Raw genomic sequence first — 23,878 nt, 5'->3', positions numbered from 1 at the left:
CCATGAGATCACGATCTGAGCTGAAGTCAGACGTTTAACTGACTGAGCCACCCAGGCGCCCCTATATGCTGCCTTTTTAAAAATTACTTTTTTTTCCCCCCCTAAACAACCAAGAATATTAGCCAGGTCATTTCTTCTGTTCATCTTTCTAATTTCTCATGGATTAAAGGAATTAGTTGAAATATCTTCTTTTAAAAGATGAGTCCACAGGGGTGCCTGGGTGGCTCAGTAGGTTAAAAGATGAGTCCCACAAAGAAAAGCCTAGGACCAAGTGGCTTTACTGGTTAGTTCTAGCAAATACGTAAGGAAGAATTGACACCAGTCATCCATAAACTCTTCCAAAAATAGAAGAGAGAACACTTCCCACTCATTCTGTGAGGCCAAACTACCCTAATACCAGCACCAACTGTCAGCACCAGCCTGACATGGGCTCTATCTATATCTGTAGATCTATAGACACTATAGATCTTGACCTGATCCGAAATCCAAGAGTCAGATGTGTAACCTACTGAGCCACCCAAGAGCCCCAGTAGACCTCATCTTTTGTGAAAATAGATGCAAAAATCCTCAAAATGGTAGCAAATGGAATCCAGCAACATTAAAAGGACACTACCCAATAACCAACTGGGATTTATTCCAGGAATGCAAGGTTGGTTCAACATACAGTAATGAATGTAACACACTACATTAATGAAGGACAAAAACTGCATCTCAGTAAACACAGAAAAAGCATTAGACAAGATGCAGCTCCCTTTCATGATAAAAATACTCAACAAACTGAGAATAAAGAACTTCCTCAACTTGAATGAAGTGACAATCCCTTCCCGGGGATTTCTTCTGTTCTTCTTTTAATTTCTCATGGGTTACAGGAATTAAGGTTGACTTTCCCTAACTTTTGAGAAACAGATTCCCACAAATAAAAGCCTGGAACCAAGTGTCTTCATTGGTGAATTCTGTCAGAAACTTAGGAAAGAATTAACTTCACAAACTCTTCTGGAAAATAAGAGAGAATACTTCCTAACCCATTTAGTAAGGCCAGTATTCCTTAATACTAAAACCAGACAAAAACTTCACAAGAAAAGAAAACCATGTGTGTGTGTATATGCATATATATATTTTGTATGTATATATATATATATATATTTTAACATAACTTCTATGCCCCACATAGGGCTTAAACTTATGAACCTGAGGTCAAGAGTCACATGCTCTACCAACTCAGCTGGTGCCCCAGACCAATACTCTCTTTCCTAGGAAAAAAATAGACTTAAAAAGATAAAATATAAAAATGTAAATTTAATTAATTAAAAAATAATGTAAGTCTCCGTTTGTTTTCAAGATTTTTTTTCTAAATAGGTCTTTATTGAGGATAAAAGTTCGTGTATTACAGGGTAGAAATTAAAAAAAAAATCTTTTTATATAAGTTTGTTTTTGAGAGAGACAGAACTCAAGTTGGGGAGGGACAGAGAGCGAGGGAGACACAGAATCTGAAGCAGGCTCCAGGCTCTGAGTTGGCAGCACAGAGCCCGACTTGGGGCTCAAACCCATGAACCACGAGATCATGACCTGAGCTGAAGTCAGATGCTCAACTGACTGAGCCACCCATGAGTCCCGAAATTTAATATTCCTTTAGTGTTTACCCATTCCTAAAGTTGATCCAAGTGGTTGTCCGGATTTGCTAAAATTCAGTGCAGCATGTGTCTGTTTCTGTTAAATAGGATATTTTGTGCTCAGTTGAAGTTTCATGTACATTGTTGTGTATAGTTTGTTTTTTTTCACAATGTGTGCTGGGAACAGAATTATAATTAACCAAAAATCAATTAACTTTTAGAGAATTCATGAAGAGAAGTGATTGATGACAGGGCAGGAAAGAAAATCACAGATAAACATGGACATTTCTATATACCAATGCTAAAATTGTATAGACACCATTGCAAGGAAGAGTTAAAGAAGAAATCCTACAGTATACTTGGTGGAAAGCAGGTTTTTCTTGCGATGCAAAATTATTCAGCTTTGCTGAAAAACATTGGAGGAGTAAGCAAACATATTAGACCTATTGGTCTAGTATGAGAATTGAAGGTGTATTCACTCTGGTTGTACTAACTGTGTATCAAAGAACAAACTATTTGCATATACCTATAAAGTATTGGATTCTGATAGACTTTGTATTATCTTTTTCTGTTTTCACAGCAAGCCTTTCAGCCAGTAGTACTATTACCCACATCTATAAAATAGGGAAAGAAGACTCCTGGAAGTTCAGTCAGCTGCAAGGCCACAGAGAGGAGCAGGAGAGTCTGGAGCCCAGGTTTCTCCGACTTGACAGGTTATACCACCACATACACTATATTGCCTTGGATGTCAGGAATTAATTTTCTGATTCGTCAGCTTAAAAATAGGGAATTTCCATCTCTAGAATTCAAGATGTGTTCACTCTTAAAAGTTAAAAAGAGTAGATTGAAGTATTAAAAGTGAGTAGATTAAGTGCTTTTAAAAGACTCCTGTCCCTGAGATTTTGAGAGCCGAGCTGTCAGCCCAGAGCCCGACACGGGGCTCAAACTCACGAACAGTGAGATCATGACCTCTGAGCCAAAGTCAGACGCTTAACTGAGCCTTCCAGGCTCCCCTGGCATTGTTTTTTATGGAAAAAAAATACTAGCATGAGTCTTAAGCAGTGCTAACAAGCTGTGTGCCTGCTTTGCAAGTTAGATAAATAAAAGTCTGTAATATTACGAGTTTATTTTGATATTGACCCCAAAACCCCCCAAAATTGATTAGTAGAACTAATACTACAGTATACTCACACACTCTGAAAACACAGGCAAGTATATATAATGACATTAAGGTCACTTTAAATCTATAAAAAATTTTTATGTTTCTGGATTAAAAATTTTTTTTTAATCTTTATTATTTATTTTTGAGAGAGAGATAGAGTATGAGCAGGGGAGAGGCAGAGATAGAGAGGGAGACACAGAATCAGAAGCAGGCTCCAGGCTCCCAAGCTGTCAGCACAGAGCCTGATGCAGGGCTCAAACCCACGAACCGTGAGATCATGACCTGAAGTTGGCCGCTTAACCGACTGAGCCACCCAGGCGCCCCTTTTCTGGATTTGTTTTTGATTCCCTGGCTCCTTATGTTTCCAGACTTTATGGACAACCGTATTATGTAGATTGAGTTCCTGAGGGTTAGAGACTACTGACTTCTTTTCATACTTGATATATAGTTAGCACTCACGGAGTTTAATGTCAGCAATAAATATGCTTTAGGGTCTGACACAAGCCAGGTTTTCTAATGTGTATCAGATGCATTTTTTCCTTTAACCCCTTTGTAATACAGAATTCCCAGTCTAAGCCTGTGGCTGCCAGAAAACAGCCTTTTTTTTACGTTTATTTATTTTTGAGAGCTAGAGACAGAGTGTGAGTGGGGGAGAGGCAGACAGAGTTGGAGACACAGAATCCAAAGCAGACTCCTGGCCCTTAGCTGTCAGCACAGAGCCCGATGTGGGGCTTGAACTCATGACCTACAAGATCATAACCTGAGCTGAAGTCAGACGCTTAACTGACTGAGCCACCCAAGTGCCCCCAGAAAACAATCTTTGAACTTTGCCACCCAGCTTTTGTTATAAGCCCAACTGACTAATTATTTGAAGGATCTGCAGTTTGTTGATTTCTCTAGAACCTAGATGTTGTAGGTTTTACTTTTAGATCAAGCTTTGGTGTTGGTGTTGGCCCCATAGTATTGGTTTTATTGACTTGGTCTTTGCTTTCATTATCCTATGGCAGAGCCACACAAAACTCATATTTGTATGTAACCTAAAAGTATTTTTGAGACAGTTGTCCACTTCAGTAGACTCATAGATGTTAAAAGATTTTTATATTTGTGCTTTGGTTTTTTAATTGCTGGCTGTCCTGGAGGTTCATTCCTGTAGTGATTGTAGTTTGACCAAGATAGGAATTTAAGTTGACCCACTGTGAGGCTTCATGTAGCACTGAGTAACCTAGTTATGGGTTATACATTCATCCAGCATTTGCATCCTGGCTCAGAGGGGCTTTGCTGTAGAGTTTAAGGTAAGGCCTTGGAATGATAAAAATTATGAGAGAGAGGGAGAGAAGATGGTCCCTGAAAGAAAACCGGAAAATGAAGTGCTCTAAGAATATAATGGCTTAAAGTATGGGTTGGGAGGAATTTGCTGTTACCACATGTGGGAATGTGGGAAGCCTTGCCCTCGAGCTAATGTATGTTAGCATGAATTGTGAAGTAGAAGAGAATTTTAGGAAACATGGTCAATGTTTCTTTACTAGAGAAAAATGTTTCTCGGTTTAAAGGTAAATTCTTAATTCACTTTTACTGTCGAGCCTTCCAAATACAGGGTCCACTTGCTCTGTGACTTTGGGGAAGTTGAGGAGAGGTGTGCTGTCTATTCTCTAAAAGTGTTATTGCTTTGCTCCTGAGCTGCTTGTTAGGTATTTCATATGGATAATCTTAGAAACAGAAAAACAAAGTGATAATAGAAGTGTGAACTCTGCTTCGGATTCTGTCAGCGTAAAGACAAATGAAGACCTAAAAAGAGAGAAAACACCCCTGAAATCCTCTTCTGAAATCCTCTTCTGAAATCCTCTTGGATGTTAAACTATGTGAAAAATCACTTCATGTCTTTAAGACGAAAGCATTTGTAGAATTACCAGGAAGGGCGCACTGCACTGGGAGGCAGGAACCTTGACTTCTGATCTGATTCTGCCAATAACTGATTTGTGGCAAGTCAATGTCTGGCCCTCAGTTTCTTCTCAAAAAGGGGAGTTAGGGGCGCCTGGGTGGCTCAGTCGGTTAAGCATCCGACTTCGGCTCAGGTCACGATCTCACGGTCCGTGAGTTCGAGCCCCACGTCGGGCTCTGTGCTGACAGCTCAGAGCCTGGAGCCTGCTTCGGATTCTGTGTCTCCCCCTCTCTCTGACCCTCCCCCGTTCATGCTCTGTCTCTCTCTGTCTCAAAAATAAATAAACATTAAAAAAAAAATTTTTTTTTTAAAAAAAGGGGGAGTTAGACTAGATTCCTGTAGTATATTTCAGCCCTAGGAGGGAGATCAACCATTTGAGGCATAATAGTAGAACATCTTTTTATATATATGTATGTGTATATATACGTGGTTGTGTATGTGTATGTATGTGTGTATACATATGTGTTTATACACGTATGTATGCACATATATATACAAACTAATTTTTAGAACAACTTTAGATTTACAGAAAAATAATGAAAATAGTACAGAGAATTCCCAGATGACGCATACCCAGTTTTTTCTACTGTTAATAGAGTATATTTACTATAATTTACAATTAACAAACCGATATTAATACATAAATATTAACTAAAGTTCATCATTAATTCAGATTTCCTTTGTTTTTACCCACTATCCTTTTTCTGTTCCAGGATACATTACATTTACTCATGTTTCCTTAGGCTTTCCTTGGCTGTGATACTTCTTCAGACTTTCCTTATTTTTGATGACCCTGAGGTTTTTGAAGACTACCGTTAAGTTTTTTTGTGGAATGTCCTTCTATTGGGATTTTGTTTGTTGTTTTCCTCATGACTAGACTGGGGGTATTTGGGAGGAAAACCATTGAGGTTAAAGTCCTTTCTTTCATCATATTGTATCCAGTGTACATGCTACCAACCTGACCTATCACTGTTGATGTTGACTTTGATCACCTGGGTGAGGCAGTGTTTGCCAGGTTTCTCCAGTGGAAAGTTCCTCTCTCTTTCCCCCTTCCCATACTGTTCTCTTTAGGAGGACATCACTATGTGCAGCCCACACATTAGGAGTGAGAAATTAGGCTCTTCTTCCCCATTTGTTTATTTACCCATATATTTGTATCAGTATAGATCCATGGGCATCTATTTTATACTTTGGGGTATTATCCAGTACCACTTATTTTTTGCTCATACTGTTCCAGCTTTGGCCATTGGGCACTCTTTCCTGTGTTCTTTTGACTTACCCTCCCATCATTATGGGTATTTTAGTTTTGTTTTCTTTTTTGAACATTTTTTTTCTGGCACTGCAAGATGTCCCAGGTTTATCTTGTGTACTTCCTGCCCCAATCCTAGAGTTGGCCATTTCTCCAAGGGGGTCCCCCTTTTTTTGGAAGTGGTTTTAAAAATCAAGATCTTGGTTGGCACCTGGGTGGCTCAGTTGGTTAAATGTCTGACTCCTGATCTCAGTTCAGGTCTTGATCTCAGGGTCATGAGTTCAAGCCCTGCGTTGGGCTCCACACTGGACATGAAGCCTGCTTTAAAAAAAAAAAAAAAACAAGATCTAGGGGCGCCTGGGTGGCTCAGTCGGTTAAGCGTCCGACTTCGGCTCAGGTCATGATCTCGCGGTTTGTGAGTTCGAGCCCTGCGTCGGGCTCTGTGCTGACAGCTTGGAGCCTGGAGCCTGCTTTGGATTCTGTGTCTCCTCTCTCTGCCCCTCCCCCACTTGAGCTGTCTCTCTCTCTCTCTCTCTCTCTCAAAAATAAATAAATGTAAAAACAAAATTAAAAAAACCCCAAGATCTTGGTATTAGGTGTATTTATTGTACCGGGGTATAGTTTCTTCTAGGTCCTCGCAAGTGTCACAGCGAGGGAATGTGTGCATACTAATGGGTATAATGCACATATCTATAAATACTACTATGTGTAATCTTCTGTAAATTAAGGACAACATGAGTTTGTGCTGATGTCTCCGACTCTCTTCCATTACCATATAGAGTATTCTGGCTTTTTCTTATCTGTAAATTCCCACACCCAGCAATGAAAAGTGGCTCCCACCATCCACCACCCAAATACTCGTTCAATTCCAGTGTACACATATAGCAGTGTCAGAATTGTTAGCCAGTACACGCATAGAAAATAACTCACCAGCTAGAAAAATGTTTTCATACAGTCAAGTTTACACACCCCACTTGTTTCTGAAGTTACATAGGTCGGCATTGTCTCCCTCCACCCCTTTCGATGAGGCTGTTAAATATATGCGTAACACACATTGTCACATCTGCGTGCTATCCTTGGATCACTCGACCTCCTAAATGATTTTTCAAAAATTTTCATACTTTTGATTCACTCTGTGCTGTGAAGGTTCATGGGTTTTGACAAACGCATAGTGTTATGTATGCATAATTATAGCATCCTACAGAGTAGTCTCACTGTGTAAATTATCCCTGATGCTGACATGTTCAACCTGACTGCCTTCCCCAAACCTCTGGTAACCACTGATCTTTTTTTACCGTATCTGTAGTTTTGCTTTTTTCAGAATGTCATCTAATTGGAATTATACAGCCTGTCACCTTTTCAGACTGGCTTCTTTCACTTAGCAGTGTGCGTTTAAAATGCATCCATGTCTTTTTATGGCTTGATAACTCATTTCCTTGAATTGCTGAATAATGTTGCATTGCAGTTTGCTTATTATTCATAGAGTTATTGAAGGATATTTTAGATTCTTCAAGTTTGGGGTGGTTATGGATAAAGCTGCTAGAAATATTGGTGTGCAGGTTTTTGGACACTTGTAAGCTTTCAGATCATTTGGGTAAGTACTTAGAAACATGATTGCTGAAAATATGGTAAGACTATGTTTAGTTTTGTAAGAAATTGCCACACTGTCTTCCAGAGTGGGTATATGATTTTGCATTTTCACTAGCAATGAGTGAGAGCTCCTGTTGCTTCACATCCTTGCCATTTTTTTTTTTTTATCTCAGCCATTCTCATAGGTGCATGGTGGTATCTTGTTTTAATTTCCAGTTACTGGCAAATTATATTGAGCATCTTTTCGTATGTTTGTTTTCCATCTGAATATTTCACTTGGTGAAGTATCTGTTCAGATTTCTTGCCCATTTTTTGACTGGCTGGTTTATTTTCTTATTGGTGAGTTTGAGTTCTTTAAGTCTCAGAGTTGAAGTTCTCGGAGAGAGCAAGAGCTTGAGTGCGAGTTGAGGAGATGCAGAGAGAGAGAGAGGGAGACAGAATCCCAAGCAGGCTCTGTGCTGTCAGCAAGAGCCCCATGTGGGGCTGGAACCCATGAACCATGAGATCACCACCTGAGCTGAAATCAGGAGTCGGACGCTTAACCAACTGAGCTACCCAGGTGCCCCTTGACATTTTTAATTTTAGTAAAACCCAGCTTACCAATTTGTCTTTCATGTATTTTGCTTTTGATATTGTATGTAAAACCTCATTGTCCAGCCCCAGATCACCTAAATTTTCTCCTGTTTTCTTCTAGAAAGCATAGTAGTGCCAACATCCTATGTAAATACCCAGGCAGTCAGTGCTACCTTTGGATTCCATTTGATATAAAGAGTGTGGGCAGAGGGACTGAAATAAGATGGGGGAATTTTTTGTCTTGGTAATGTTGGATTTTCATTAACAAAACAGAGAATTAAGATCACCTTCATATACATTGCTGAATTGTTTGTGAGTATGGACAAGTCTCTGACAGAACTTGGAACATTTAAGGAGGCTTAATAGTGATTGTGGGAACTAGAATGGACTTATTGGCCGCAGCATTTTCTCGGGAGTACTGGCAGATTACTGGTGTTAAGGCAGTATATGTAAAGCTGGCAGTGGGTGAGGCTCATGAGGGCACATAAGAGCTGTGAGCATTGTGGTTTGGCCATACCGATTCCTCATAGGCTTCGTGACCTTCTGGATAATGTGAAAGTGACCGATGAGTTCCCGCACACTTCTCTTACCTAAAAAACCAGGTTCTGCAACTCAGAGCGTAGAGGAGATGGCAGTGGGGGAGAAGTGCATTTTCTGAAGTTTGCTAGAGATTTTCTTTGTTGTTCCTGATGGGACAGGTAGCCTTCTGCTACCTGAAAACTGTTTTCCTTTCAGTGGGACCATTCTGCCTCCGTGACGCAGATGCCTTCTCTCCCCATGCTCCTTGGTCCACATCTGGGACTAGCTGTTCTGCAGTCGCTCCGTCCTCACTAACCCTACCTGAACCCCCCTGTTCCGGATCACTCCCTACTAGCTCTTCCTGCCTTAGTCTTCCTGTCTTCTGTTCATTATACTCTGTCAGTTTCAACTGCGTAGTGACACTTTGTCCAGTGTAATAGAAATACAGGATTTGAATTCTTTGAGTCTCACTTATTAGTTGTGGTAATAAGTAGGCTATTTTAATTTCATTAAGTTTTCATTCATAATGTGTGAAATAAAAGAGTAATACCTTATGGGAGGTTTTACATGAACAATATATATGAAAATGTTTTATATCCTGGAAAACGAAGCACAGATGGATTATTCATAAACCCTAAGCAGTGGTTCTCAAAGTGTGATTCCTGAACCAGCAGCCTCAGCATCGTCTGGAACTAGTTAGGTAAAATTCAGGTGTGGACTGAATCAGAAACTCGGGATGAACCCCAGCAATCTGTTTCACCCCTGGGTGATGCTGATGTCTGTTTAAGTTTGAGAAACACTGCTTTACATTATACTTAAAAACCTGAGGACAGCTGTTGTAGTCTGCTTGGGCTGCCATACAGAATACTAAGGGCAGGGCTTAAACAGGAGGGAATTATTTTCTCTCTGTTCTGGAGGCTGGAAGTCTCAAGATCAAGGTGGTTGTTGGGATTGGTTTCTGGTGAGGACTTTTCTCATTGGCTTGCAGAGAGCTGCCATCACTGTGTCCTCACGTGGACTTTCCTCTGTGCATGAACGCTTCTTGTGTCTCTTCCTCTTCTGTGAATACCAATTCCACTGGACCAGGGCCCCTACCCTATGACCTCTTAAGTAACCTTAATTTTTGAAGGTCTTGTTTCTAAATACAGTCACATTGGACGTTGTTAGGGCTTCAACAGATTTGGGGGGGGGGGGGTGGCCAGGGAACGCGGTTCAGTCCATAGCAACAATATATCAACAAATTAAAAATTATTGAGGAATAAAAATCAGTCCTACCTTTTTGCACTTGATTTTAGCCAAAAGGCCGAGAAGCGATTCAGTCCTACCTTTTTTAAAGGTGAGTAGTTAGCCTACCAGACTGTCTCCCTAATTAGCTTTTTTCCTTGGAAAAGAGTGTTCCAGCACCAGTACTTACTTAGTCCTAAGTAATCCATTGGTTTTGTACTTTTTTAAGAGAGCATGCTAGAGTGTGAGGGGAGGGGAAGGGGCAGAGAGAGAGGAAGAGAGAATCTCAAGCAGGCTCCAAGCTGTCAGTGTGGGGGCTTGATCTCATGAAACCGTGAGATCATGACCTGAGCCAAAATCAAGAGTTGGAAGCTTAGGCAACTGAGCCACCAAGCACCCCTGTTTTGTACTTTTAATTACTACTAGTCTTAACCACATTTTGTTTACTTTTAAAAAGCTGTAGCCAGGGGCACCTGGGTGGCTCAGTCGGTTGAGCGACCAACTTCGGCTCAGGTCATGATCTTGCGGTCTGTGAGTTCGAGCCCTGCATCGGGCTCTGTGCTGACAGCTCGGAGCCTGGAGCCTGCTTCAGATTCTGTGTCTCCCTCTCTCTCTCTGCCCCTCCCCCACTCATGCTCTGTCTCTGTCAAAAATAAATAAACATTAAAAAAAATTAAAGAAAAAAGCTATAGCCATAAAGCTGTTGCTTTAGCTGTGTTTAGGGCTAATTTGGTTTTATAGCTTTTTGCTGGGGATCTAATCCCCCTTTATAGCATTGTTTGTATGAGAGAGAATTTAGGAGTTGTATAAAATTGATTTAGATAAAAGGGTTGAATCAGCCTGTTTACTTTCACAGAATCCCCTTATAGTTGTAAATCAAAGCAGTACTGCTAAACCATTGTATATTTTGATTGCATAAAATAAAGGTCTTTCCAGTGACTAAATGAACGATTACTGGCATTTTTTAAGTATATAAGAGACTGTAGCAGAATGTTGATACTGAGTTTTTTCTAAAAACTAATCCAGTCCTAGGAAAGGTTATGGATGGTTTTATTAATACTTGTATTTTCTGCATTGTCTAGATGCTAAACATTTAAGAATCCAGTCTACTTTACCTTCTTTCATTTTGCGAACACAGTCCTAAGATGCGTAAATAAAAGAAATACCAGGAAATGATGCATGAAAATTTAGTTCTATGTGTTGAGTTACACTAAAGGATTACAGAGTTTGTAAGGAATTGGCATTAAATTCAACATGAGAGTACATTGATTTATGTTTTTTCTAGGAACTTAACTGGTCAAAATGGCAGCCAGGGTTGTGTATTGGGGCCATTTGAAGTTTGTGAAGGAGCTCCTTCAGTTTTTTTTTTTTTTTCTTCTTTCTTCCTTTCTTTTCTTTCTTTCTTTTTTTGGACTTTGCCTGAGAAATAAAAGTCTTTATTGTAAACAAGAGACGAAAAATATTAAGCTCAGGTTTTTTCCTTGAGTTTTTTATTGTGGTTTAAAAACACATAAGATTTACTCTCTTTTTTAAAAAATTAATTTCTGTTGAAGATTTATAATCTTAACCATTATTAAGTGTACAGTTCTGTGGCATAAGGTATATTCACATTCTTGTGCAATTATCACCTCCTTCCATCTCTAGAACTCTTTTCATCTGGCACAATTAAAACCCTGTACTATATATTCTTAAATCATGCTGTGCATCTACGTGGCTCAGCTTTTATATCTTCAGATCTGTGGTCCTTAGAAAGAGGACCCACTACCAGCCATGACAGCCTGATATAATACATTTAAGTGTTTAAGAAATAAGAGATAAAAGTAGCTGGTCCTTGGCTTAGTATTTTTGTTGGTGAGCCTTAAAACACTAGTTAAAAGCCCTATCTAAACTTGGAGATCTTGGAACAATATCTCTATTAACTTTTTAATGTGAGGCTGATTAGCTCTTCTGTTACCATGTCATTGTAAATTGTAAATTAATACGTGAAAGAGATTTTTGTCCATTGTCAAACTCTTTATAAATGCAAAAAGCTAGTTTGAAATTGCATTTGGACACCCTAGGTCGGTGGCCAACATGATATTATATATGGGAACAATCGTTTTGAGTTTCATTTTGAAATTTTCTTGAAATTGAATCTTTTAACTGATTTTTAGGAAAATCCCTTGATCTCTCTGGCTCACTTTCTTTACCTATAGCATGGTTAAGTTGTTCTGGCTCTGATTTGAAAGTTTTAATTAAAAAAAAATTTTTTTTTAGTGTTTATTCATTTTTGAGAGAACAAAGCGTGAGAGGGGGAGGGGCAGAGAGAGAGGGAGACAGAATCCAGAGCAGGCTCCAGGCCTGGAGCTGTCAGCACAGAGCCCAATGTGGGCTCGAACTCAAGGTGAGATCATGACTTGAGTGGAAGTTGGAGATTCAACCGACTGAGCCACCCAGGTGCCCCTTGAATGCCTTAATTTTAAATAAGAGAGGGGTTAGCGGTCTTCACAAAATAATTAGTTTTTTATTTTTTAATGTTTATTCATTTTTTGAGAGAGACAGAGCACGAGTGGGGGAGGGGCCGAGAGGGAGACACAGAATCCAAAGCAGGCTCCAGGCTCTGAGCTGTCAGCCCAGAGCCCAATGCAGGACTCCATCCTATGAACTGCGCGAGATTGTGACCTGAGCTGAAGTTGGACACATAACAGACTGAGCCATCCATGTGCCCCTCTTTACAAAGATTTTAAAAGGAAGTGATACATTTAACTTACTTTACTTTTTTTATATGTAGATCATGGAAGGGAAGTGGTTGCTTTGTATGTTACTGGTCCTTGGAACAATTGTTCATGCTCACGAAGGCCATGATGATGATATGATTGATATTGAGGACGACCTCGATGATGTTATTGAAGAGGTAGAAGACTCAAAATCAAAACCAGATACCAGTGCTCCTCCATCTCCAAAGGTTTGAAGTGGTCTTTGAATCTATTTGTTTTACCTATTGAGATAATCAAAGGATGAAGGTAAATTTGGACCTTTTTCCAAGGGGAAGTTAAGTTAAAAATAGTAGCCTTTTGTATATCTTGCCAATGATAAATTTTTTATACGTTGAATTGAGGGCCTGCTATAAAAATTTGGGATAATTAAAAGCAAATCCTACTAAGAAGGGAATAGTGCTGCAAATTTCAATTCTTGAGTCTCATTTTTATATTAAACATAGGTCACCTACAAAGCTCCGGTTCCAACAGGGGAAGTGTATTTTGCTGATTCCTTTGACAGAGGAACTCTGTCAGGGTAAGTGTCTCTTAGGGGAAAACATCTTGGAGGCAAACCTCACATAAGTAAGATGTGATAATGGATTCCTTTTTGCATAGCATTTTATGTAGTGAAATGTCTATTTTATGTCCCCAGTGTTTGTGCTGTTTTAGGAAAATTTAGAAGATGCCCAGTTAGAAAATTTTTTTAGAGCATGTGGGTCTAATTTCCATTTCTCTTTTTCCCTCGACCCTATGTATTGTTCTTTGAATTGAAAATTTTTTTTCTCTTAAGTCTTAAAGTGGAATTGTTTCCTGGGTTTGGTATTTTTTTTTTTTTTTTTTTTTTTATATATATATACAGGTTTGTGAGTTGAATTCAATGTATTACTATTTGTGTGGCAGATTTAAAAGTTGAAGAGGGGCACCTGGGTGGCTCAGTCAGTTAAGTGTCTGACTCTTGATTTTGGCTTAGGCCATGATTTCATGGTTCTTAAGATTGAGCCCCAAGTTGAGTAGCTCAGAGCCTGCTTGGGATTCTTTTTTTTTTTTTTTTTTAATTTATTTATTTGTAAGTAAGTAATCTCTACACCCAACGTGGGGCTCAGACAGTTGCATGCTTTCTCCAACTGAGCCAGCTAGGATCCCCCCCCTGCTTGGGATTCTGTCTCCCTCTCTCTCTGTCCTTCTAAGTTTGCACATGGAGCATGTGTTCGTTCTCTCTCTCTCTCTCTCTCTCTCTCTCTCTCTCTCTCTAAACAAATAAATAAACTTAAAAAATAAAAGTCAAAGAAAGTAGAGTGGTTAAATAGGCTACGAAGACCTGGGTAGATCTTGCTTTTGTTAGTATTTCCATTGATTCTTTTCACAGGCCAGCTGTCCTTTAAATCTTAATTTGGGGGTTCGTCTTCTTAATTATAGGTGGATTTTATCCAAAGCCAAGAAAGAGGACACTGATGATGAAATTGCCAAATATGATGGTGAGTTCCATTTGATGTAGATGTAAGAGCAAATTGAGGCTTCACGTGTTGTTTCCATAGTATCTCTTAAGGCTAGTTTGAAAGGAATATGTGTACATTTTAAGATTTTCTCCTTGGGAGTTTTGCTGTGTGTTCATAGGATTAGACCTGTTGACTGTTTGATACCATAAAATGGAGAGGTAGTTTATCACCTGTGGTACTGTCAGTTGGAAGTGGAAGGTCTTTCTAGGCGTTGATGAAGTGAATATGCTACAGGTTTTTAAAAACCATATCCTAATACCTGTTAAATGTGTGTATGTTTAATAGATCAGCTCTCATAGGTAAATGGAATATGGTAAAAATTTGCCAGTATGATAGACTTAAACAACTTGGAGTTTTGTCTGTTACTATTTAAGAGATCTTCAAAGGTATAATTAAGGAATACCTGGAGTTTTTTCTGATGTCTTGCAGGAAAGTGGGAGGTAGATGAAATGAAGGAAACAAAGCTTCCAGGTGATAAAGGACTTGTATTGATGTCTCGGGCCAAGCATCATGCCATCTCCGCGAAACTGAACAAGCCCTTCCTGTTTGATACCAAGCCTCTCATTGTTCAGTGAGTGAAACATTTGCTTGATAGAAACTTCCTAGATCTCAGAACATTATTACTGTATTTTAAAGAATTATGAGAATAATTGTATGTTCTAGTAGCTGGTTTGGGGTGTATTAAACATCCTATAATCCAGTATTTTTTTCCTGCTGAATAAATTCTTTGAAACAGATTATTTTACCCCTAATATCAAATGAACTTCTGGGTTTTGTAAAAAGTGTTCAGTGGGAATCTGCATTAAGGTTTTGTTTTATTTTACTTATTTTTGGTGGGGGGTATTGAGTAGTCATTCAAAAACAAAAGAAGATGAGGCGCTCAGTTGGTAGAGGGTGTGACTCTTAATCTCGGGGTGGTGAGTTCAAGCCCCATGCTGGGCATAGAGCTTACTTAAAAAAAAAAATCTTCAAAAGCAATAGAAGATGGAATTTTTCTTAAGGATAAACGCATGACCTGTGATAAAATATGTGACCAAGACTGGGGGAAAGGGGAAGTACATTAAGAAATGTGATCTTTCAAAATGGCTTATGGTTTTCTGCTTTTCTCTTTGAAATTAGGTATGAGGTTAATTTCCAAAATGGAATAGAATGTGGTGGTGCCTATGTGAAACTGCTTTCCAAAACCCCAGAACTCAACCTGGTAGGTACTTCCTGTTTCCTTATGGGACCACCCACCGTTATCTTTTTTTTTTTTTTTTTTTAATGTTTATCTTTGAGGGAGAGACAAAGCATGAGTGGGGAAAGGGCAGAGAGAGAGGGAGACACAGACTCTGAAGCAGGCTTCAGGCTCTGAGCTGTCAGCACAAAGCCTGACATGGGGCTCGAACTCACAAACTGGTAGATCATGACCTGAGCTGAAGTTGGATTCTCAACCAACTGAGCCACCCAGACACCCACACAGTTATCTTTTAAGGATTTTAGAGAAAAGGAAAGTTTTGTTTACACTTGTGTAAATAAAGACCTCCTCTCCTGCTTTTGAAATATTTAGAGGATTGGGAATAATGACTTTGACACTTCTTTGCTTTTTATTTGAAATGTGAATTTCAAAGCCATTCTATCTTATCCTGATTTCTGTTCTAGGTAATTTTTAGTTTTGGCAAACTTATTTCTTTGTTTTATGAAAGAAGCAGTAACTAGCTATACGTATATGCATTACTTTTTAAAAATAATTTATTTATTTTTTAAATTTACATCCAAGTTAGTTAGCGTATAGTGCAACAGTGATTTCAGGAGTAGATTCCTTAATGCCCTTTACCCATTTAGCCCCCCCACCCCAAACCCTCCAGCAACCCTCTGTTTGTTCTCTATATTCAAGAGTCTCTTATGTTTTGTTGCCCTCCCTGTTTTTATATTATTTTTGTTTCCCTTCCCTTATGTTCATCTGTTTTGTCTCTTAAAGTCCTCATATGAGTGAAGTCATATGGTTTTTGTCTTCCTCTGACTAATTTCACTTAGCATAATACTGTCCAGTTCCATCTATGTAGTTGCAAATGGCAAGATTTCATTCTTTTTGATTGCCGAGTAATACTCCATTGTATATATATACCACATCTTCTTTATCCATTCATCTGTCAGTGGACATTTGGGCTCTTTCCAAACTTTAGCTGTTGTCGATAGTACTGCTGTAAACATTGGGGTGCATGTGCCCCTTCGAAACAGCACACCTATATCCTTTGGATAAATACCTAGTTGTGCAATTGCTGGGTCGTAGAGTAGTTGTATTTTTAATTTTTTGTGGAACCTCCATACTGTTTTCCAGAGTGACTGCACCAGTTTGACTTTTTTTTTTTTAACTTTTAAAAAAATGCTTATTTTTAAGATAGAGACACACAGAGTGCGAGCAGGGGAGGGGCAGAGAGAGAGAGGAAGACACAGAATCTGAAGTGCAGGCTCCAGGCTCCAAGCGGTCAGCACAGAGCCCGATGTGGGGCTCGAACTCACGAACTGTGAGATTATGACCTGAGCTGAAGTTGGACGCTTAACCAACTGAGCCACCCAGGTGCCCCTACTGTTTTGTTTTGTTTTTTAAAGCAGTTTCATATATTCTCATGTAAAGTTTCTTTTTCTTTGGTAGCTATATAAGCCTCATAAATGAATGTTTTTTCTTTAAGGTGACAAAAACTTACTGGGATTTTATTAGAGGAAATATCACACTTTGAAAGTTTGCTTTTGAACACTTTGACTGAGTCACTTAAAATAATTCATTTTTGTTTCTGAAGGATCAGTTCCACGACAAGACCCCTTATACGATTATGTTTGGTCCAGATAAATGTGGAGAAGACTATAAATTGCACTTCATCTTCCGCCACAAAAACCCCAAAACGGGTGTATATGAAGAAAAGCACGCTAAGAGGCCAGATGCAGATCTAAAGACCTATTTTACTGATAAGAAAACACATCTTTATACATTAAGTAAGAATATGCATTAATTTGGGGGTGTGATAGCATTTATCATCTTTTTAATTTAAAGGTTGTACACCTGGAGGAGACCCAAGCCTGCAAGTAAGAGTTTCTGTTGACTTAGTATCGTAGTGGTGTAAAGAACTTAATCTCTCATCACTAAAAAAAAAGGTTTCTCCTCCCATAGGTTGAATTGAGAAGTGTGGTTTGAGACATTTTCAGAGTGATCTTTTGTGTTCCATAAAGAGCTTTGCTGATTCCCCTCGTTTTCTTGTCATTATTTTCTTGTTGATAACATGTTAAATGATAGGACACAGTAGAAATATATGTACTTTTTTTTTCAAATTCTCTGTCAGTTGAACTTTGGATGCTACAACACCTAGACAGTTGAATTTAATCGTTTGGACTGCATCTTTTGTTTTAATGAAGTTTTTCCTGATGGTTTGAGCGTATATAGACATGCCTCTTTTCTTAAAGAATATAGTAACTTTTTTATTTGTAACAAAAGTAATACATCCTCAGTGTGGAATTCAAAAGCTGGAAATAAGCAAAACAAAAGATGTTTAAAATTATTTGAAATATCAATATTGTAACATATGTTTGGCTGTATGTGTATAAACGTGTCATTTTTTTATTAAAAATTGAAGGTACTATATTTCACTTGCTCTCTTAACTTCACAAAAGCAGCAGCAGCTCTCCGTGAGTACATACTACTGCTGACATTGCTGGTCTTGGTCATTACTGAGGACAGTGGAGTGGTTGCTGCTTGATTTCCATAGTATTCTGGATGTGCTGCCTGGGAGACATTTAGGTATAGGATCTGGGCTTTAGAGGAAGTCTCATTTGAGATACCTTTATGGATTTAAAATTCTACTGGGCTCCAAAAGTACAACCATAAGTGGACATGTGGTTCAATGCATAAAATAAAAAACTTGTGTACTTCGAAATTTTAGTAACATAGATGGCGGTAGTACCAATTCAAAAAATGAGGAAGAGGGCTTTTTCCACTTGGGGGGATGGTTATAATAAATAAACTTATTTGCCTGTTGACTGGTGTGTAACCATTTGTATCGGATCATCATTGCATCAGTTTATATACCTTTGGTGTTTTGCTGTTTTTAATGTCCATAATTGAAGTCTTTTGGTGTTTTAAATTTTATGTATCATTATGTTTTAATTTTAAAATCCTGAGGAACTAGTGTTTATGAATTATAGTTAAGGAAGAGTGGGTTAATTTGCTTAAAGTTTCAAGACCATGTTCTGACTCTAATGCCCTGAGGTCATTACTCTGTGCTTCTGTTTTCTGTTAGAAATATGATCTTCTGTTGTGTAAAGAGAGCTTGGGGAATGAGTGGTTAATTAACTTTTTAAAATTGCATTTAATTTTTTCAGTCCTGAATCCAGATAATAGTTTTGAAATACTAGTGGACCAATCTGTTGTGAATAGTGGAAATTTGCTAAATGACATGACTCCTTCTGTAAATCCTTCACGTGAAATTGAGGACCCAGATGACCAGAAGCCTGAGGACTGGGATGAAAGACCAAAAATACCAGATCCTGATGCTGTCAAACCGGATGACTGGTGAGTCTTGGAGTGCAGCATTTCATACATTCCACGTGGCCTAAACAACCGAATGTTGGCTAAGATCTCATAATTTCAATAATCTGTGATGCTGTCTAAATGGTAGGAGAAACGTAGACCACTGTAGCTGCAATGGGGCCATAGTGATCGTCTGGATTGCCTGACACCATTTCATAAGCCACAAAATGCTGAAATTGATGAAAGAGTTTGTGGTAACATGGTTGGTTTATAGCAGAACCTCTTCTGGCCTGGCCTTTCCAGCACTTCTATTAATTCACATCTAAAAGTCTTGAAATGTTAAATTTTAACTTGAAAAATAACCTTTTCCCATTTAAATCTCACTCAAGACATGTCTGCTCTGCTTTGGGCAGTGGAACAAAACCGTGGGGATACTAGCTGCCCACAAAGCTCCAGTTTCAGCCATGAGACAGGCAGGTGAAGTCGGCCTGCAGGTGGCAAGTGATCTAGCAGTAGGTGTCAGCAGGTGACCAGAGCACCGGGTCTACCTGATCCAGGGGTGGCTTCTTGAAGCAGGGCAGGTCAAACTGAGACTTGAAAGTGGGGTAGGCATCAACCCAGTGGTGATGATCAGAAATGATATTCCCAGTTGAGGAAGAACAGCGTGTGTAGTAGTGGGGGAGCAGGAGTGAGCTTGACACGTGTGAGCGAACTGGAGTATATAGTGTGGAGCTTTTCATGCAGTGTAAAACGGGAGAGTAATGGAGAGTGAAAACAGGCAGGGTTAGACTCTTGTGTGTGGCCATGTTTGAACTCGGATACAGTGACTTTCAGAAACGTCAGGAAGTGAACAAAGAGGAGTTAAATTCTAGCTCATGTTTTTCCTCCCTTAAAGTATGGGTACCTGAACTTTTATGCTGTGCTAGTGTAAATGCTAAGTTTGTATATTCGTGAACATTAGGTCTGGACTCCGCCTACCTAGCTGTTTTATTTTAGGGGTGGGAGTGTGAATGTTTGGCTTAATTAAAAGGGCCAGCTGAATATTATACAAGTTCTCATGCCATTCATTTAAAATAAGCATTATTCAAAAAAGAAGCCGTAATTGTGACCAAGGATAGAAGATGTCTTTGTTTTATCAGCTGAAGTGGCACTGTTATACAGTAACCGCATAAAACTTTGAAATTAGGTTCTTCTTGATGAACTTTTATTTTCAGAGTAATTGAATTATAATTCACATACTAAAATCCATCCTCTTAATTTGTACAATTCAGCAATTTAGTATATTCACAGTATTGTGCAACCACTGCCACCACGGTCTAATTCCAGAACATTTGTATCATCCAAAAAGAAACCCATACCCATTAAGCAGTTACTTCCTGTTTCTTCCTTCCACCAGCCCCTTGGCAATGACTAATCTACTTTCTGTCTCTGGATTAACCTATTCTGGACATAGCATACTATATACAATATGCGACCCTTTGTGTCTGGCTTTTTTCATAATGTTTTCATCATAATGTTTTCAAGGTTCATCCATGTTGAAGCACGTGTCAGTACTTTGTTCCTTGTTCTGTCTGATGAATACTCCATTGTGTGGATAACGACACACTTTATTCATCCGTTCTTTAGTTGACTGATGTTTAGCTTGTTTCCGTTTTTTGGAAATGGTTATGAATAATGTTGCTATGAACAGTCATATACAGGTTTTTGGGTGGTTCCACGTTTTCATTTCTCTTGGAGTGGAATCGCTGGGTCATATGATGACTATGCGTTTAACTTTTTGAGAAACGGCCGAACTTTTCCAAAGTGGGTGTACTAATTTACTTTCCTACCAGTGACGTATGGGAGTTCTGGTGTCTCCACGTCCTTGCCAACACTTGTTTTTATCCATCATTTTTCTCACAGCCAACCTAGTGGATGTGAAGTGATATTTTATTATGCTTTTGATTTGAATTTCTCTGATGGCTAACGATGTTAAATTATCTTTTCATGTGCTTATTGGCCAATTGTGTATCTTTGGAGAAATGTCTGTTTACATCCTTTGCCATTGTTTAAATTGGGTTGTCTTTTTATTACTGAGTTGTAAGAGCTCTCTCTGTATTTTGAATACTAGACCATTATCAGATGAATAAGTTACAGATATTGTCTAGAAGGAATTATTTAAAATTTTGAGGTTAAGCAAGACTTCAGTATTTTAGATTGCCCTGTTTCAGATTCACAAGTAGGATCATATTATGATTCCCTGGTCAGTGCTGTCATAACTAGCCTTTTCCTTTGTGTTCAAGGGATGAAGATGCCCCTGCTAAGATTGCAGATGAAGAAGCTACAAAACCTGAAGGCTGGTTAGATGATGAGCCCGAATATGTACCTGATCCAGATGCAGAGAAGCCGGAGGATTGGTAAGAGCTTCAGTTAATTTTTTAAATTACTTGCTTTTTTACTGAAGTAAAAATTAATAATTAAATATAGCCAAGTGTCTAACTTAAGTGTACAGCTCAACAAATTTAATTTTGTGTTTGCCTTTTTTTTTTTTTTTTTTTTTTTTTTTTTTTTTTTTTTTTTTTTTTTTTTTTTAAGAGAGAGAGAGAGAGAGACAGTGTGAGTAGGGGAGGGACAGAGAGAGGGAGACACAGAACCTGAAGCAAGCTCCAGTCTGAGCTGTTAGCACAGAACCCGACACAGGGCTCAAACTCATGAACTGAGAGATCATGACCTGAGCCGAAGTTGGACACTTAACTGACTGAGCCACCCAGGCATCCTCATATTTGTCTTTTTTTTTTTAATGTTTATTTATTTTTGAGACAATGCGACAGAGTGCAAGCAATGGAGGGGCAGACAGAGGGAGACACAGAATCTGAAGCAGGCTCCAGGCTCTGAGCTGTCAGCCCAGAGCCTGATGCGGAACTTGAACTCAAGAACCGTGAGATCATGACCTGAGCCAAAGTCGGACACTTAACCGACTGAGCCACTCAGGCACCCCCATGTTTGTCTTTTTTTTTTTTTTAACTTTTTTTTTTTTTTTCAACGTTTTTTATTTATTTTTGGGACAGAGAGAGACAGAGCATGAACAGGGGAGGGGCAGAGAGAGAGGGAGACACAGAATCGGAAACCGGCTCCAGGCTCTGAGCCATCAGCACAGAGCCTGATGCGGGGCTCGAACTCACGGATCGCGAGATCGTGACCTGGCTGAAGTCGGACGCTTAACCGACTGCGCCACCCAGGCGCCCCTGTTTGTCTTTTTTAACGTGACTGTCATGTTACTGGAAATGCAGAAACAAGATGGTACTCCAGTGTCATCATAGTATGACACCGTGAAAGAATTTCTGCAGGATTTCAGGGGAACCCTGGCGTGGCCATCAGTCCTGCATCACAGGATCCATTTGTAATTTGTCTCTCCACAGGGATGAAGATATGGATGGAGAATGGGAGGCTCCTCAGATTGCCAACCCTAAGTGTGAGTCAGCCCCTGGGTGTGGTCTCTGGCAGCGACCTATGATTGACAACCCTAATTATAAAGGCAAATGGAAGCCTCCCATGATTGACAATCCTAACTACCAGGTTTGTGCCTCTTGATGGTTGAGTTGCCTCACTGATCTGTTTGTTTGGATAGAAGTTTTGTTTGTAGTGAGGCCTTAAGGTGGATCACTGTATTCAGACTATTGAATTAAGAACAAACTGCCGAATTGAGAGAGAGTTTGTATGTTAAGTGTTGAAAAAAATAAACCTAGAAACTGGAAGGAAGAGCTTTCCTAATTGCTTTGTAACTTGTGTTTAAAAAAGGAAAAGAAAAATGGAAAACTTGTGATTTGGGCACCCTTATGTTGTGTGGTGGGGGTGTTGCAGCCACTGGATCCAAACCAGCAATCCATGGAATGGGGTGGATAGAGCCCTGACATGGGAAGGGGCTCCCCGACCCTGAGTCCGGTCATTGCTTCACCTAGTATTTCAGCTGTGAAAAGACTGTGAGATGCAAATAAAATGCTCAGAATAGAGCTAGTGATGTTATAAAGCTGCAACTTCACTACAAACATGTAACCACTTAGACCCTGGTCTGTCTTGCTGTTTCTGTCCTAGTCAGATGATTTGTCATTGTTAATTTCCACTTGGTTCCCTTTAAAATGTAAGGCATAGGTCTCTTTGTGCATACACTATGTGTGTACTTTTCCGTTTGTAAGTGTATTTTTAATTGTGCAGTCAAGCAATAAGATAAATTAAAATTGCCCTTTAATTAAAAGTGCCTTTAGCTGTTCTGTGGATGGCCATTTAGGTGGATTGCCATTTTTGCTTTCGGCGCCCTTTCTGTAGTAATCATCCTTGAACATGTCTGGTGTATGTGGTAACCATTTCTCTAGCTAGTTATCAAGAAGTAAAATTGCTGGTTGAAGGTCATGTACATTTTAAATCACTACTGGACAAGTTGGTACTTGTTCAAGGCTGTTTATTGATAAGAGTCTGTTGGAATGTGCCAGGCAGAGTGAGGTGTTGGTTTGGATCAAGGTCATGGATGATGATAGAAATTGAAAGTAGTTGGAATCCAGACATCTTAGAGGCGTCAGTAGCATTTATTGTTTTCTTCCTGTTGCTCAGTTGAGTTTTACAAAGTCAGCACTTGGCCTTCATTGATCATGCAGAATTCATCTTAGTTCTTATTTAGGTTCACCATAAGTTTGTGTTGTTCATTATCTGAAGTGATTTTTTAAAATTTTTCCTAAGGGAATCTGGAAGCCCCGGAAAATACCAAATCCAGACTTCTTTGAAGATCTGGAACCTTTCAAAATGACTCCTTTTAGCGCTATTGGTTTGGAGCTGTGGTCCATGACCTCAGACATTTTTTTTGACAACTTTATTATTTGCGGTGATCGAAGAGTAGTTGATGATTGGGCCAATGATGGATGGGGCCTGAAGAAAGCTGCCGACGGAGCTGCTGAGGTTTGTGCTTACTTGTTTCTTACGCATTTATGTCTGTTATTGCAAGTAACAAATTGTTTCTTTTGTGACAGGCTATCTTCTAGGATTTGTCTTTTACCTTATTTGGGAATAGTGGCATAAAATGTGTGACTGTATGCCTGCTAAAAACAAAATACCAGGTGTTTGGACATGATTTCACCAGTCTGACATGATGGCTTCAGATTCCCTATTTGTGTTATGTGTAGGGTAATTTTTTTTTTACTTTGTTAAAGCATATTTAACAAAATTTGCCATTTAGGGTATGTGTGTATTTAATTAAACATTTTTGTCTTTAATGTTTAAGAGAGAGAAAGAGAGCATGTGACCACATGT

General features: G+C 39.1%; 1 protein-coding gene across 4 annotated transcripts in view; it reads left to right on the top strand.

The window, feature by feature from the left end:
* The window catches only part of CANX (calnexin), a 34,152-nt gene that overhangs the window by 3,792 nt on the left and 6,482 nt on the right, over nt 1-23,878 (top strand). Inside the window, exons 2-12 of one of the 4 annotated variants that reach the window (XM_042982061.1) lie at nt 2,191-2,323; nt 12,637-12,810; nt 13,066-13,139; nt 14,021-14,079; nt 14,530-14,671; nt 15,220-15,301; nt 16,881-17,073; nt 18,454-18,643; nt 20,884-20,997; nt 22,000-22,156; nt 23,312-23,527. In XM_042982061.1, coding sequence (XP_042837995.1) covers nt 12,640-12,810; nt 13,066-13,139; nt 14,021-14,079; nt 14,530-14,671; nt 15,220-15,301; nt 16,881-17,073; nt 18,454-18,643; nt 20,884-20,997; nt 22,000-22,156; nt 23,312-23,527 — 1,398 coding nt within the window. In that variant the 5' untranslated portion in view covers nt 2,191-2,323; nt 12,637-12,639. Of the gene's footprint in view, nt 1-2,190; nt 2,324-7,461; nt 7,555-9,959; nt 9,979-12,636; nt 12,811-13,065; nt 13,140-14,020; nt 14,080-14,529; nt 14,672-15,219; nt 15,302-16,880; nt 17,074-18,453; nt 18,644-20,883; nt 20,998-21,999; nt 22,157-23,311; nt 23,528-23,878 lie in introns of those variants that run through there. The other 3 variants (XM_042982069.1, XM_042982079.1, XM_042982064.1) reach the window with 3 other exon arrangements.

This window comes from Panthera tigris, chromosome A1, assembly GCF_018350195.1.
Source record: "Panthera tigris isolate Pti1 chromosome A1, P.tigris_Pti1_mat1.1, whole genome shotgun sequence".
Classification (NCBI taxonomy): domain Eukaryota; kingdom Metazoa; phylum Chordata; class Mammalia; order Carnivora; family Felidae; genus Panthera; species Panthera tigris.
Note: the sequence above shows the minus strand (reverse complement) of the source record. Positions and strands in the feature narration are given on the sequence as shown.